This window comes from Equus caballus, chromosome 18, assembly GCF_041296265.1.
Source record: "Equus caballus isolate H_3958 breed thoroughbred chromosome 18, TB-T2T, whole genome shotgun sequence".
NCBI classification, from domain to species: domain Eukaryota; kingdom Metazoa; phylum Chordata; class Mammalia; order Perissodactyla; family Equidae; genus Equus; species Equus caballus.
In genome coordinates this window covers 3,518,897-3,532,031 of record NC_091701.1, presented here as the reverse complement: position 1 = coordinate 3,532,031, position 13,135 = coordinate 3,518,897, and the positions used below count along the sequence as shown (strand labels likewise).

The following is a 13,135-nucleotide window of genomic DNA, read 5'->3' as shown; positions in this document are numbered from 1 at the left end:
TATCCATAATATATAAAGAACTCACACAACTCAGCAACAAAAAAATCAAACAACCCGATCAAAAAATGGGCAGGAGACACAGACATTTCTCCAAAGAAGATATACAGATGGCCAATAGGCACATGAAAAGATGTTCATCATCACTGATCATCAGGGAAATGCAAATCAAAATTACACTAAGATATCACCTTACACCCGTTAGAATGACAAAAATAACCAAAACTAATAGTGACAAGTGTTGGAGAGGTTGTGGAGAAAAAGGAACCCTCATACACTGCTGGTGGGAATGCAAACTGGTGCAGTCACTATGGAAAACAGTACGGAGATTCCTCAAAAAGTTAAAAACAGAACTACCATACGATCCAGCCATCCCATTACTGGGTATTTATCCAAAGAGCTTGAAGTCAGCAATCCCAAAAGTCCTGTGCACCCCAATGTTTATTGCAGCACTGTTTACAATAGCCAAGACGTGGAAGCAACCTAAGTGTCCAGCAACAGACGAATGGATAAAGAAGATGTGGTACATATATACAATGGAATACTACTCAGCTGCAAAACAGAACAAAATCATTCCATGTGCAATAACATGGATGGACCTTGAGAGAATTATGTTAAGTGAAATAAGCCAGCGAGAGAAGGATAATCTGTGTATGACTCCACTCATATGAGGAATTTAAAATTATGGACCAAGAACAGTTTAGTGGATACCAGGGGAAAGGTGGGGTGGGGGGTGGGCACAAAGGGTGAAGTGGTGCACCTACAACATGACTGACAAACATTAATGTACAACTGAAATTTCACAAGATTGTAACCTATCAATAACTCAATAAAAAAAAAAAAAGAAGAAAACAAACAACTATCTGCGTGAAACTGATCCCGCAATGAGCATCTAGAAGAAAAATACTGAGAAACAACCTACATCTCCAGCAGCAGGAGACGGTCAAGGGACTGATGGATGGTGGAGCCAGGGACGGAGCCCAGGATATTAAGGCTGTCGGGAAAGTGATAATTACCAGCAACACACATCTGGGACAATGTCTACCATTTGGATAAAGGACAAAAAGCAGGCTGCAAAAACAGATAAAACAGAATTAAATACAGTTTTTCCCCCAAAAAAAAAAAAAAAATTTAAAATAGAACTACCATAGGATCCAGCTATCCCACTACTGGGTATCTATCCAAAGAGCTTGAAGTCAGCAATTCCAAAAGTCCTATGCACCCCAATGTTCACTGCAACATTTTTCACAATAGCCAAGACGTGGAAGCAACCTAAACGCCCATCAACAGATGATTGGATAAAGAAGATGTGGTGTATATATACAATGGAATACTACTCAGCCAGAAAAAAAGAACAAAATCGTCCCATTTGCAACAACAGGGATGGACCTTGAAGGAATTTTGTTAAGTGAAATAAGCCAGATAGAGAAAGACGAACTCTGTATGACTCCATTCATATGAGGAATTTAAACATGTGGACAAAGAGAACAGATTAGTGGCTACCAGGGGAAAGGTGGGGTGGGGGGTGGGCACAAAGGGTGAAGGGGTGCACCTACAACACGACTGACAAACAATAACGTACAACTGAAATTTCACAAGATTGTAACCTATCATTAACTCAATAAAAATTAAATTGAAAAAAAAATTTTTATTTTCCACGTCATTTTCAAGGTACCTATTAGATACCCAGTGGAGGGGCGTCTACCATGGGGTCTGCACCCGGAATTTCCCTGCAGTAGCTGGTGGTGGGCGGGGTCAGAGGGGCATTTTATGATGTCCTTCTATGAGTGCTGGAACCAAACCTGAGCAGACTCCTGGCCTGCACAACACCATTCCCAGGGAAGGCCTCTTTATATAAGGGGAGGCTCATAGGGTTAAAAACCAAAGCTCACCACCTCTAGCCCTGCCCTAGCCATTTTTGGGGTGACACTGGTGAGGTTATTTAACTTCGCAGTATTTCAGTTTCCCTCATCTGTAAAGTAAGCAGAACAACCCCTGTCTTTTCCATCTCACAGCTGCATAAAAGATGAGGTAACATCATTTATGTACCAGCACCCTACTTCCTGTCTCTGATTTTGACTTCTCCATGTCACATAAGTGGAATCACACAGTATTTGCCTTTTTGTGTCTGGCTTATTTCACTTAGCATAATGTCCTCAGGGTTCACCCACGTTGTATGTCAGCATTTCTTTCCTTTTTAACTGAATAATATCGCATTGTACGTATACACCGTCTTTTGCTTCTCCATCCATCCATGCATGGGCACTTGGGTTGCTTCTGCCTCTTGGCTATCGTTAATGACACTGCTATGAACATGGGCGTACAAACATCTCAAGACCTTGCTTTCAGTTCTTTTGGGGATATGGTCAGAAGTGGAATTACTGGGTCATATGGTATTTCTATTTTTAATTTTTTGAGGAACCACAACACTGTTTCCCATAGCAGCTGTCGCATCTTATACTGCCACCAACAGTGCACAAGGGTTCCAATTTCTCCACATCCTGGCCAACATTTGCTACTTTCTGGCTTTTCGTTAGTAGCTGTCCTAACAGTTTTGCCCATGGTAAGTGATCACGATGGTCACTAATATTACCAAGTGAGATGACAAACTGGAACGTATTTTGAAAGAGTAGTATCTGTCAGGATCCAACTAAGAAAACAGAAAGCATTGCAGGGAATTTAATAGGGGAAATTGGTTACACACCTAACAGAAAGTCTGAGAGGCCAAACAGAGATAACAGCAGAAAGCCCTTAACACCTGCGTCTTCCTAGGGTAAAGGACAAAGGAGTGTTACTAGCCCAGGGGCTGGGGCTACCCAGGGGAAGTCAGTGCCAAGGCGAGGGAAGCTGTAGTGCGGCCAAAAGCAGAAACAGGGCGAATATTCTGGCTTCCCCCCCTCCCCTGCAGCGCCTCCAAAGCCAGGGAACAGAGGACTACGAGCAACTAGGCCTGCAGAGGCCAGCGCGGCCTGCCATCCCCCGTGCAGAGTTGGGAAGGAATTTTTCCTGGGGCAAATGAGCGAAGCCCTGCACCAGAGCGGACTGCCGCGTAACCTGTCTGTACTGTATGTTACGTTACACGAGGACTTCCCTATCATATTCACGTTCACAGCAGGTACTTACAAGTCTAGCAAAATACGTTTCCAATCAACGGCTTCAGGAAGCAGCTACAAAGCCGTTCAGACACCTCTACTGCACCGAAATTGGCAGCTGTGTCCATCTGGGCAACACCCATTTGTTAGGCCTTTGCAGCAGCCTTTCAGGTCCTAGGAGAAGAGAGATGAAAGGGACCCTGTTCTCGAGCGGCTGGCACAGCCTTAAACAGGTGAACGTTCACAACTGCGGAAGGTGAGAACTTAGAAAAAACGCACCCACGCTGGAGAGCAAGCGGCAGGAAGCGCAAGCTTGCTCTGAATGCCGGAGAGTGGGAACAGCCAGGCAGAAACCAGAGGGAGCGGGGGCCTGGCGGGTGTAGACACGGGCCGAAGGACCTCAACGCGGCTCTGAGAAAGAGCAGGGCCCCGGGACGCGGCCTCCAAACAGATGGGAGTTGACTGGGACGTGGGACGTGGGCGAGCGGACCAGCGCCATCGGACGCCGCGTCCGAGGCGCCAGGAGCACGCAGAGCGGAACCAAGACACACGCCGGGGTGCCACCACCGTGCCAGGCCTCTGCCGAAACCGGGAACAGAGGCGAGGGGAGGCGGAGGGAGGGGCTCACCTCCTCCTTATCTAGTCCCCGCCTTCCCAAAGCAGCCCCTAGGTCCTGCAGGTCTGAACCTTTCTAACGTAAGTTTACTGAGATAACGATAGTGACATCAGCCCACAGGTTGGAGAAACAACAGGGAGACCCCGTGTACCCTTTACCCAGGTTCCCCAACATCCTACAGAACCAGAGCGCATGGCCACGGCCAGGGTGGCAGCAGCCGTGAGGTCAGACGCAGGAGCGCCATCGCCACGAGGCTCCCTCCGGCACCATTTCACAGCCGGCCGCCGCGCCGGGACCAACCCGGGCCGGACCAGCGCCCAGTCCCCGCGAGACTCAGCTCCGCGCGAGGAGGCCGGCGCAGCGGGCGGCCCCGCCCCTCCCGCCCCCCTGGGCCCAGCGGAACCGGAAGCGGGGGCAGCGCGCGGCCCCCCCCCCCCCCGCGGCCGCCCCGTCCAAGATGGCGGACCTGCACCGCCAGCTGCAGGAGTACCTGGCACAGGGGAAAGCAGGCGGGCCGGCAGCCGCGGAGCCGCTGCTCGCCGCGGAGCAGGCCGGGGAGCCCGCGGCGGGGAGCGGGCCGGCGGGGGCATGGCTGGGCCGCGCGGGCCTGCGCTGGACGTGGGCGCGGAGCCCCGCGGAGCCATCGGCGGCGGCGGGCCCGGCGTGCCTGCCGAGCGTGACGCGCGCGCAGCGGCTGGCGGCGAGCGGCGTGTGCCTGCTGCTGGCCGCGCTCTGCTTCGGCCTGGCCGCACTGTACGCGCCCGCGCTCCTGCTGCGGGCGCGCAAGTTCGCGCTGCTCTGGTCGCTGGGCTCGGCGCTGGCGCTGGCGGGCGGCGCGCTCCTGCGGGGCGGCGCGGCGTGCGGACGCCTGCTGCGCGGCGAGGAGGCGCCGTCGCGGCCCGCGCTGCTCTACGCGGCCGCGCTGGGCGGCACGCTGTACGCGGCGCTGGGCCTGCGCAGCACGGTGCTCACGGCGCTGGGCGCCTGCGCGCAGGTGGCCGCCCTGCTGGCGCTGCTCCTCGGCCTGCTGCCCTGGGGCACGGGCTCCGCGCTGCGTCTCGCCCTCGGGCGGCTGGGCTCGGGCGCCCGCCTCGCCAAGGCGCTGCCCGTGTGAGAGGCCCGGGGACGGCCTCCAGGCAAGGACGCGGAGCCGGCCGTCGGGCGAGGACGCGGAACCGGCCCGGGGAGAGAACGCGGAGCCGGCCATCGGGCGAGGATGCGGTGCCGACCCCCGGGCGAGGAAGCGGAGCCGGAGCGAGCTGTGCGCGCGCGGGTGCGCAGGCCGTCGGTCTGGAGCGGCTGTCGGGGAGCCCTGCAGTGGCGCGGCCTGAGGCGGCGCCGGGGGTTGGCTGGACGTGCCGAGACGCGGACGACGAGCTGCTGCTGCGTTCGCCGCGCGCTCGGACGGAGCTCAGCGGAAACAGCGGCTCTGCAGCTTTAACTGGTCGCCCTGTGCCTCTCCCCGACTCCTCACCGGGAACTGCTGTGGCTGAGTGTAGCAGTTTAGCTACAGTAAGCTGCTGTTTGCTTCGTCTCTTGGAAAGTATTTTCCCTCATTCTTCAATGTGAGTGGATCGCCAAGGGTATCAGACTAAAGACTAAACTAAGCTGCCGGATTTTTTTTTAAGTACTTTAGTTAAGATGGTTCGCCTCGTTTTTTCTTGTTTTAGAGAAATTGTAAATTGGTGCCTTATAAAATTAAAACACAATTGGCTTTGTATTAGACGATGAAAGCGACGGACCAAAAGGGAGCAGCTGCGCCCTGGGAAGTACGGTGTGCAGCAAGGTGCGTGCAGACCCTTCGAGAGGTCCCGCGCGGGGAGCCGGGCTGGGGGCGCCTGGGAGATGGAGGACAGCTCTACGTCCAAGTTCCCATATTTGGGGGGAACCATGGATCTCTGCAGGGCCCAGTTACCATTCCTAATTTTATGATCTGCTTTTTAAACCATAGTCCATACTTTGTACTGATCCTAATGCAACGTAAGATGCTTTTCATATGTAATTGCAAATCTCCGTTTTAGGGTTCAGCACTTTTGTCTAAGACCTTATTGGATACCTTAATTTATTGCCAGAAAGTATGGGCTCAATATTCCGATGAGTGCAGAAAACTATATATTTTGTCAGTAGCTATATATTAATAAGTAAAATGTGTTTAGAACTTTAACATTCTATGCCGGTGGTTCTCAGTTCACATCAGAATTACTCGAAGAGCCAAACCTCAGTCTGTTCCATCAGAATCCCTGGGGTGGGAGCCAGGCATCAGGACTTTATTAGATGATACTGTGTTCCCCTGAGGTTGAGAACTACTTTTCTGTGCACTGGATTGCACAACTTGAAAATAATCGTCATTTTCTGGGGCCGGATTCCAGTGTTGCCTTAAACGGATGTGTCAGGCAGCACTGGAGCATTACCTCTTTGTCCAAACTCAAAACTTACGTTCCTCATGCCTGGGTCCCGATCAGTGTCCGAAGCCGTGCCCCAAGAAGTGACATCCAGTGACCGACATCCACACTGTGGCCCCCAGGCTGCTTCACCCTCAGCCCAGTGTTCTCGCAGACGACTGCCTGTGCTGTCAGTGCACAGGGTTACCTACCTCAAGAGCAGCGCCCAGCGGGTGTACGGGCACGCGCTGTTTGCCGGGACTCGTTGATCTTCTCAACTGGAAAACTTGAGTTATTGACTGCTCTATCCCCCAGTTAAATCTCTGTTCTAGTTCTAAATTTCTCTACAATTTGCACAGCTGAAGATTTTACAATGTTTAGCGTATTTTTATGTTGATGCTATTATACTTAAAAAGAATTTTCCCCAACATTTTGTCAAGAATTCAAACACTGAAAATCTAGCTTTTATAAAATTTGAAGTGCAATATCTTGTATATTTTGACACTGATGTTTTAAAAAATATATATATATATCTTAAGTAATGTATAATGTAGAGATTTCAGTTTTCTCTAAATGAATTCCTTCTCCAAATGTAATCTGATTATCTGCTTACTGAGGTGTACTGTTTTTTTAAAAGTTAAAGCCTAACGTATTAAGATGATAAAGTTCTTACTACGTAAATCTCAGAAAAAGGAGCCTAATCTCAATATGGGTTTGGTCTCTGGATCTCTTTAGCTTCTCAGAGTTTGATTACAACTTTTTAAGCTATACGAGTGGATGGTAAATAACATCCAAAAACCTAAAGCAATCTTGAGCCATCTAATTGTGTGTTTACAGTGAGGTGCTGATAAATAAGATGCTTTTAATTTCAAAGTAAAGTGAAAATTATTCACTTGTAGTCTCTAGGTTCTAATACCCTAAGAAGCAGTGTGTGCCGTCAACATTGTCTCACTCTGCAGAAATAACTCAGCTTTACCATTTTTGACATTAATAAAGAACTAGTTAAGAATTTTTTACATACTGTCCAACTATGTCAGTATCCCTTTTCTAAGCAACTACTGAGGCTTCCGCTAAATTTGCCAAGTAAACTTGTCTCCAGGGCCAAACAAGCTGGCGATGTAATGAGATGTTACGGTCAGCATAGGACTGTCCTTGGAATAATAAAAGCTTTCTTTATAAAAACAAAAAGTAAGGGTCAGTATACAAAGTACCAAGGGGTATCTCAAACTGAACTTTTGTCTTCCGATCCAAACTGGGACAAATACTACCTTTATTTAAAACTAAAGGAGTTTGTTGTGGATAAGAACTTCCTGGCTTACTATAAGTTACAACTATCCTCTGCCTTAAACACAGGTATTTCCACATAGCTAGTATGGAAGAGGAAAAAATTACTTAAGCTTTGCAAAACTGTTTTAGAAGATATTTCAGTCCATTCTTTTTCAACTTGAATAATTTGTGCAATGATTTGCAGTAATCAAAAGGGTATGTGGTAGTTAATTTCTTACGTCAAGTTCCTTTCATCAGAAACAAGGCAATTCAAGTCCAAGGTGTGACTACTAGGAGATGCACCCAAAGAACCCCTACTTGGACAGCCAGAAGATTTAAGTTGTTCCTGAGTTTAATTTTCCATCTGCCAGAGCATGTCTAACTAAGTCTTTGAATCACCTATGTTAGAGTTTTAAAGTATTTCTCACTCTATTGTAAAAATAACTGTGACAGAATGGCTAGATGAAAATTTGTTTAAAAACCCAGTGTTCACAGATGAGGTTAATTTAGATGACTTAGAGGTTCCCATGAAGTATGCTCACAGATAAAAGCACTAATTGTAGACCCCGCAGCAGACTGGGTGCAATGGAAACTAAGGGTTTCCTTAAGGCAAGCACTTCACAACTAGTTTTCTGTTAATTCTTGCGTAAATCACATTCTGTATTCATACAAAAACAACTTAATGTCTTTTCTCTGACAAACTGTACATATAGAAACAAATTTCCAATTGGACATGAACTGAAATTTGTGGAGGTGCTCCGTGTCTTTTGACACTTAAAAAAAGAAAATTCCAGCTTTTATCTTCACAAAACAATGTGGGAAGTTAGGGCAGTGAGGGTGGACAGAACAAAACGAGGCCAGCTACTCTGGGTAGCCAGCAGCAGTCTCTTCGTCTTGAAGACCTCCTTAGGGGCTCCTGGGATTCAGCTGCCCCAGAAAAGAGTTCATGGCTACATGGTGCAAGGCTTCCTTTTGTTTCTCTTGGTAAGTCCACAAGAAGTTCTTAAATACTGTCCAGAGAAGCCTAGGGGTACTCAGCCCCAACTTCTACCGACCCCTTCCACCACCCCTTGAAGCTCCTCGCCGTGGCGGCCCAGAGTTCATGTTACTCCCTCTACCCCAGTTACTGCCACTGCGGCCCCCTCTAGAAGGTGTACCACTGCCTGGAGGGCCCCCAAAAGGTTCATCTCTGTGGTATCCGTCATGGTGATCTCCATCCAAGGAGCTGGAACGCCCAGATTTTGGCACTCTCTGGGAAGGTCCTGGGCCCCCTCGGCCTGAAATGAAACATTGATTTCACATGTGACTATTTTATATCCGAGACTGTTAACTCCTGCTACAAACCTGATGACAGAGGAACACTTCTGGGTCTTTCTTTAAAACACAGAGAGTTCTAAGGACATTTAGCAACAGCATTCAGAGCACTAAAAGTTATGCCTCCACCCTCTTGACCACTATCTCATTCCTGTCCTGGCTTGTGGCCATGCCCCTCAGCATCAGCTGTTCCCCATGTTCCATGTTCCCCAAGGCTGTGTGACAGAGACAATGGGAAGCCAAGAGATAAGTGTGAAGCACCGTCTGGGAGTCACAGACCACACTGGGTCATGTCTCCAGTCTAGGAGAAGTGTATCTTTACCCTCCTGAGAGAAGGTTTGAAAAGCGCCGACTTAACTTTGGAAGCCACTAAAAAATACAAAGTTGATGCTGTCAATCACAAGTGTTCTAACCAGGTAAGTGTTTACTATGATTATCTCACAACTGTGGGGCACTTTTGATTTCCTTTTAAATAGTTAAATAAGATATTTCTTGAAAAGCAAAAGCATAAAAAGAAAAACACTAGCTTTTAGAATTATTTCTCCCAGGGATAGTTTTATTTGTTCCAGACTTGCACACACAGACCTTTAGGTATCGTTAAAATTCTGACTTGTAAATTTTTTTCTAATGAGGTGATAGGCTTTGGCCACATCTCCTATCAGAAAATGACTGCCAATTTTATTTAGTCTCAAATTTTGCGATGGAATTATCTCCCCAGTTAATCTTAACTGGAGCTTAACTTCACCCTAGTTCAGATGAAGAGGTTAGGAAAGCTAGCCAAAGGAATAACTCTGGCTTCTTTTCTTACAAAGTGCAGCCTAGACCCACCTGAAGGTGCCTGGGCAGAGAAACTCAGCTAGGATATCATTTCCACACTAGCCATGTTGCCTCAGCCGGAGACCTATGAAGTCCTCAGTGCTTATGAAAGTCCAAGATTACACTATACTGACCAGCAACAAAATGGGTACTTGGGTGGGGAGACCTACTGGTGATACATGAGGTAGTTTCTGACGGTTTTGCTCTAAAAAGAACAAAACAACTATCAAGAGCAAAAGACAGAGCTTTGTAATGGAGGGACTGTAAGCATGAGGCATGTTAACCGGTGAGCGAAGCACAAGTTGGGACACCCAGTCTCTCCAGCAGCCTCCAAACCAGACCACATATGCAACAGCCCAGCCTAACCCGAGAGCAGGGCTGTAGTTAGCAACCGGTGGCTACTGCTCTCGGCTAAAAGTTAGTGCTGCCTTGAAAACAGGATCCAAAGTTTCAAGTTGTACAAGTATCTACTGTCCCCCTGAAAACAACCCCATCCAGACCATGTTTCCCAAAGTCTTTGTGACTCTGGACACAAGTAGTGTTCCTCCTGGGCCCAGGGTAAAAAAAGTCATGGACCCTGGCACTGGACAATTCTTCCTGCCACTGAGGAACCCCTTGAGGGCTCAGAGCAGCCATTAGTGGAGAGCACATATGCTAATTACAGCAAGAAAGGAAGATCAGCAGAGAGGTTGCTGGGACACTTGCGAAGAGCTGGAGCGGACACCTGAAGGAACCAAGGACTCTCGGAAGAAAGTGGAGGAGACTTGTGCAGAAGCTGAACCTGCAGTCACGTGAGTGAGAGCTCCGACTGGCTGTGTGTGGGGTGGGCCCACACAAACCACATTTGTACCACACTTGAGAACATGTGCCTCTGCATAGCCTGAGTCCTGGAGGGTAGGATGGAGAAAGGAGCCTAGGTACCCTAGTAGTGGACAGATGGAACAGGCATATACCAGGATGGGGCTGGCCTGGAGATGAGGCCTCCCTTGGCCCCTGTAGCCTTGGCAGGGATGTGGCATCCACAGCTCCTGGAACTGTAATCACTGGCTTCCACTTACCTTTGCCCCCTCGATCCTCAGAAGGCCCCCCTGGGGCTTCCATTTCTCTGTGCTCAGAGGTCCCTGGCCCATCATGCCAGGGGCGCTTTCGGGGTGGCAGGGATGCCATGTCCATGCCTTGGAGAGAAGAGGAACGTTCTCTGCTAGCTGGGGAATGACCATCGTGAGGGGGATGATCAGGGCGGGGAGCGTCACGGAAATGTTCGTGGCCCGGCCCTGAAACAGAAAACACAGATCCACAAGGCCAAGAATGTGATAATCTCATTGGATTAAAGTACAGTGTGACCAAAGGCAGACAGAAATCATACTGTTAAGTACATTGAGATGTGAAGAATCAACATTCATTCATGCAAGAAACATTTGCTGAACACCCAGCACAGGCCAGGCATAAGCCATATCATGAGCAGACAAACAAGATCAAAATTAGAAATCAACAGACCTCCTAAAATAACAGGAGGCAATAAGGTCCAGAAAAGGTTCTCAGACTTTTTAGTCTCAAGATTTCTTTATACTCTTAGAAATTACTGAGGACCCCAAAGAGATTTCATTTATGAGAGTTATATCTAATAATATTTGCCATATTAGCAATTAAGACTGAGAAAACTTTAATTCATTTAACTATATTTTCCAAAAATAAATAATTTCGTGAAGAGCCAGCCTGGCTGGTCTAGTGGTTAAAGTTTAGCACTCACCACTTGGTGGCCTGGGTTTGTTTCCCAGTTGTGGCCACAGCACCTGTCTGTCAGTTGCCATGCTGTGGTGGAGGCTCATATAGAACTAGAAGGATTTACAACTAGATATACAACCACACACGGGGGCTTTGGGGAGGAAAAAGAAAATTAAAAAAATAAAAGCAGCAGGGCTGGCCCCGTGGCCGAGTGGTTAAGTTTGTGTGCTCCGCTGCAGGCGGCCCAGTGTTTCGTCAGTTCGAATCCTGGGCACGGACATGGCACTGCTCATCAAACCACGCTGAGGCAGCGTCCCACATGCCACAACTGGAAGGACCCACAACGAAGAATATACAACTATGTACCAGGGGACTTTGGGGAGAAAACGGAAAAAAATAAAATCTTTAAAAAGAATTTTAAAAATAAATAAATAAATAAAAGCAGCATTCTTCCTAAAAAAAATAGTTTTGTGAAAAAAGTGGTATTGTTCTATATTTAGACAATCCCTTTAACGTCTGGCTCAACAGAAGAAAGCTGGATTCTCCCACTCGTTAGTGCGTGCAATCGACTGTGATAAGATGCTGTTGGTTGAAGACTATGAAGACAATGCAGCCTCCATGGATGTGAGTTGGAAAAGAGAGGACCTGCTGGACCCCTGGGAGTGTCTCAGGCCTGCAGGGGTCCTCACACCACAATCCGTGAAGTGCTGGTCTCCAGTGACCGTAAGCCACAGCAGTTTCTCCTTCCTTACCTGGCTCTCTATTTCCGTCCCAGGAGTCTGGTTTCCGTCCTCCTTCAAAGCGAGGGAACTCATCAGGAGTGGGAAGTAAACCCTTCCTTCCTCCTACACGATGGAACAAACAGCACTGCACTCAGACTGCTTCAGGCACATTCACAACGCCCTAACTCTCCATCCCTGTCCTGCCCAGACCTGGTGTCCTCACGCATGCTCACCTCGTGGCGTACCCCGACCTCGACCTCTGAGATCTCTTCCTCGAGCTGCTTCATCAGAAGCATCAAAATTCTCCTCTGGACCAAAGTCTTCAGGACCAGGAAAACCATCCCTTCCTCTGGGGGGAGCACGGCCCTCATGTCTCGGGGGTGCTCCTCTTCTGAAGCTGTCAGGAAAAAACCAGCAGAACATTCACCTAATGAAATAACCTTGAAGCTCTAAGTTCACCTTTCAAAGAAGCATAATGATATGAGAAAATGTAAAACAACATTAAATGGGAGAAAAAATATAATTATGTACTTTTTAAAGTACACATTTTGAAATCCCAATATTTTAGGCAAAAACGGGCAGGAAGGAAACATACCAGAATGCAGGATTATTTTGTTTTCCTTTCAGGCTTTCTGGAATAATAACAGTGAGCATTTTTTAAGTGCTTCTAGCATGCCAAGTGCTTTACATGTATTATTTCATTTCATTCATCCTCACAACCACCATTTGAAGCTGGTACTATTACTAACTCTATTCTACCCATGTGTACACTGAGGCACAGAGAGGTTAAGTCATTTATTTAAGGACACCGAGTAAGTGTTGGGATTTGAACTCAGCCAGTCTTGACTCCCTGCCCAGGCCCTTTCCCATTGCCTCCCAAATACTTTTCATTATCATTTACATTTTTATAATGGACATTTATTACTTATATAATCAGAAAAAAGTAGGGTACAGATTCACACGTGCCAACTGTACTAGATTTGTTTTGGGCATCTGCTCTGCCATCTGCCCAGGCCCACAGCCTCTACTCAGGGGCAGGCCTTGGGTGGCCATGAACTTCACCAATGGCCCCAGCTCCACAGCTGACTGCTGCAGACCACTTGCTGGCTAGCTAGCAGCCTGGTGCCCTGGCTGGTGGACAATTTCACTGGCTCTCAGGAATTCTGGAACTGGGAAACTAAGTCAGCCCGAGGGTTGCTGAAGCAG

At 48.1% G+C, this 13,135-nt stretch overlaps 3 protein-coding genes across 13 annotated transcripts in view; 1 reads left to right on the top strand and 2 right to left on the bottom strand.

Moving 5' to 3' along the window:
- LIMS2 (LIM zinc finger domain containing 2) overlaps positions 1 to 4,329 on the bottom strand; it is a 58,434-nt gene extending 54,105 nt beyond the window's left edge. For 2 of the 4 annotated variants that reach the window (XM_023622651.2, XM_070242291.1), the window contains exon 1: positions 4,196 to 4,329. The gene's annotated coding sequence lies outside the window, so the exon portion shown is untranslated. Of the gene's footprint in view, positions 1 to 3,120; positions 3,264 to 4,195 lie in introns of those variants that run through there. The other 2 variants (XM_023622647.2, XM_070242296.1) reach the window with 1 other exon arrangement.
- Positions 4,143 to 7,102, top strand: SFT2D3 (SFT2 domain containing 3). Its single transcript, XM_023622653.2, has one exon. It carries the CDS (start codon positions 4,163 to 4,165, stop codon positions 4,817 to 4,819), a length of 657 nt encoding a protein of 218 aa, XP_023478421.2. The 5' UTR covers positions 4,143 to 4,162; the 3' UTR covers positions 4,820 to 7,102.
- Positions 7,103 to 7,980: 878 nt separating this feature from the next.
- The window catches only part of WDR33 (WD repeat domain 33), a 96,305-nt gene continuing 91,150 nt past the window's right edge, over positions 7,981 to 13,135 (bottom strand). For all 8 annotated transcript variants that reach the window (XR_011428654.1, XR_011428656.1, XR_011428655.1 and 5 more), the window contains 4 exons: positions 12,163 to 12,326; positions 11,960 to 12,052; positions 10,541 to 10,756; positions 7,981 to 8,629 (listed from right to left, as the gene is read on the bottom strand). Coding sequence is in view for 5 of the 8 variants with exons in the window: in XM_001504935.7 (XP_001504985.1) it covers positions 8,400 to 8,629; positions 10,541 to 10,756; positions 11,960 to 12,052; positions 12,163 to 12,326 (703 nt within the window). In the remaining 3 variants the exon portion in view is untranslated. The remainder of the gene's footprint in view (positions 8,630 to 10,540; positions 10,757 to 11,959; positions 12,053 to 12,162; positions 12,327 to 13,135) is intronic.

Coding starts and splice junctions, on each gene's coding strand:
- SFT2D3 (XM_023622653.2), top strand. CDS start 4,163: ATGGCGGACCTGCACCGCCAGCTGCAGGAGTACCTGGCACAGGGGAAA.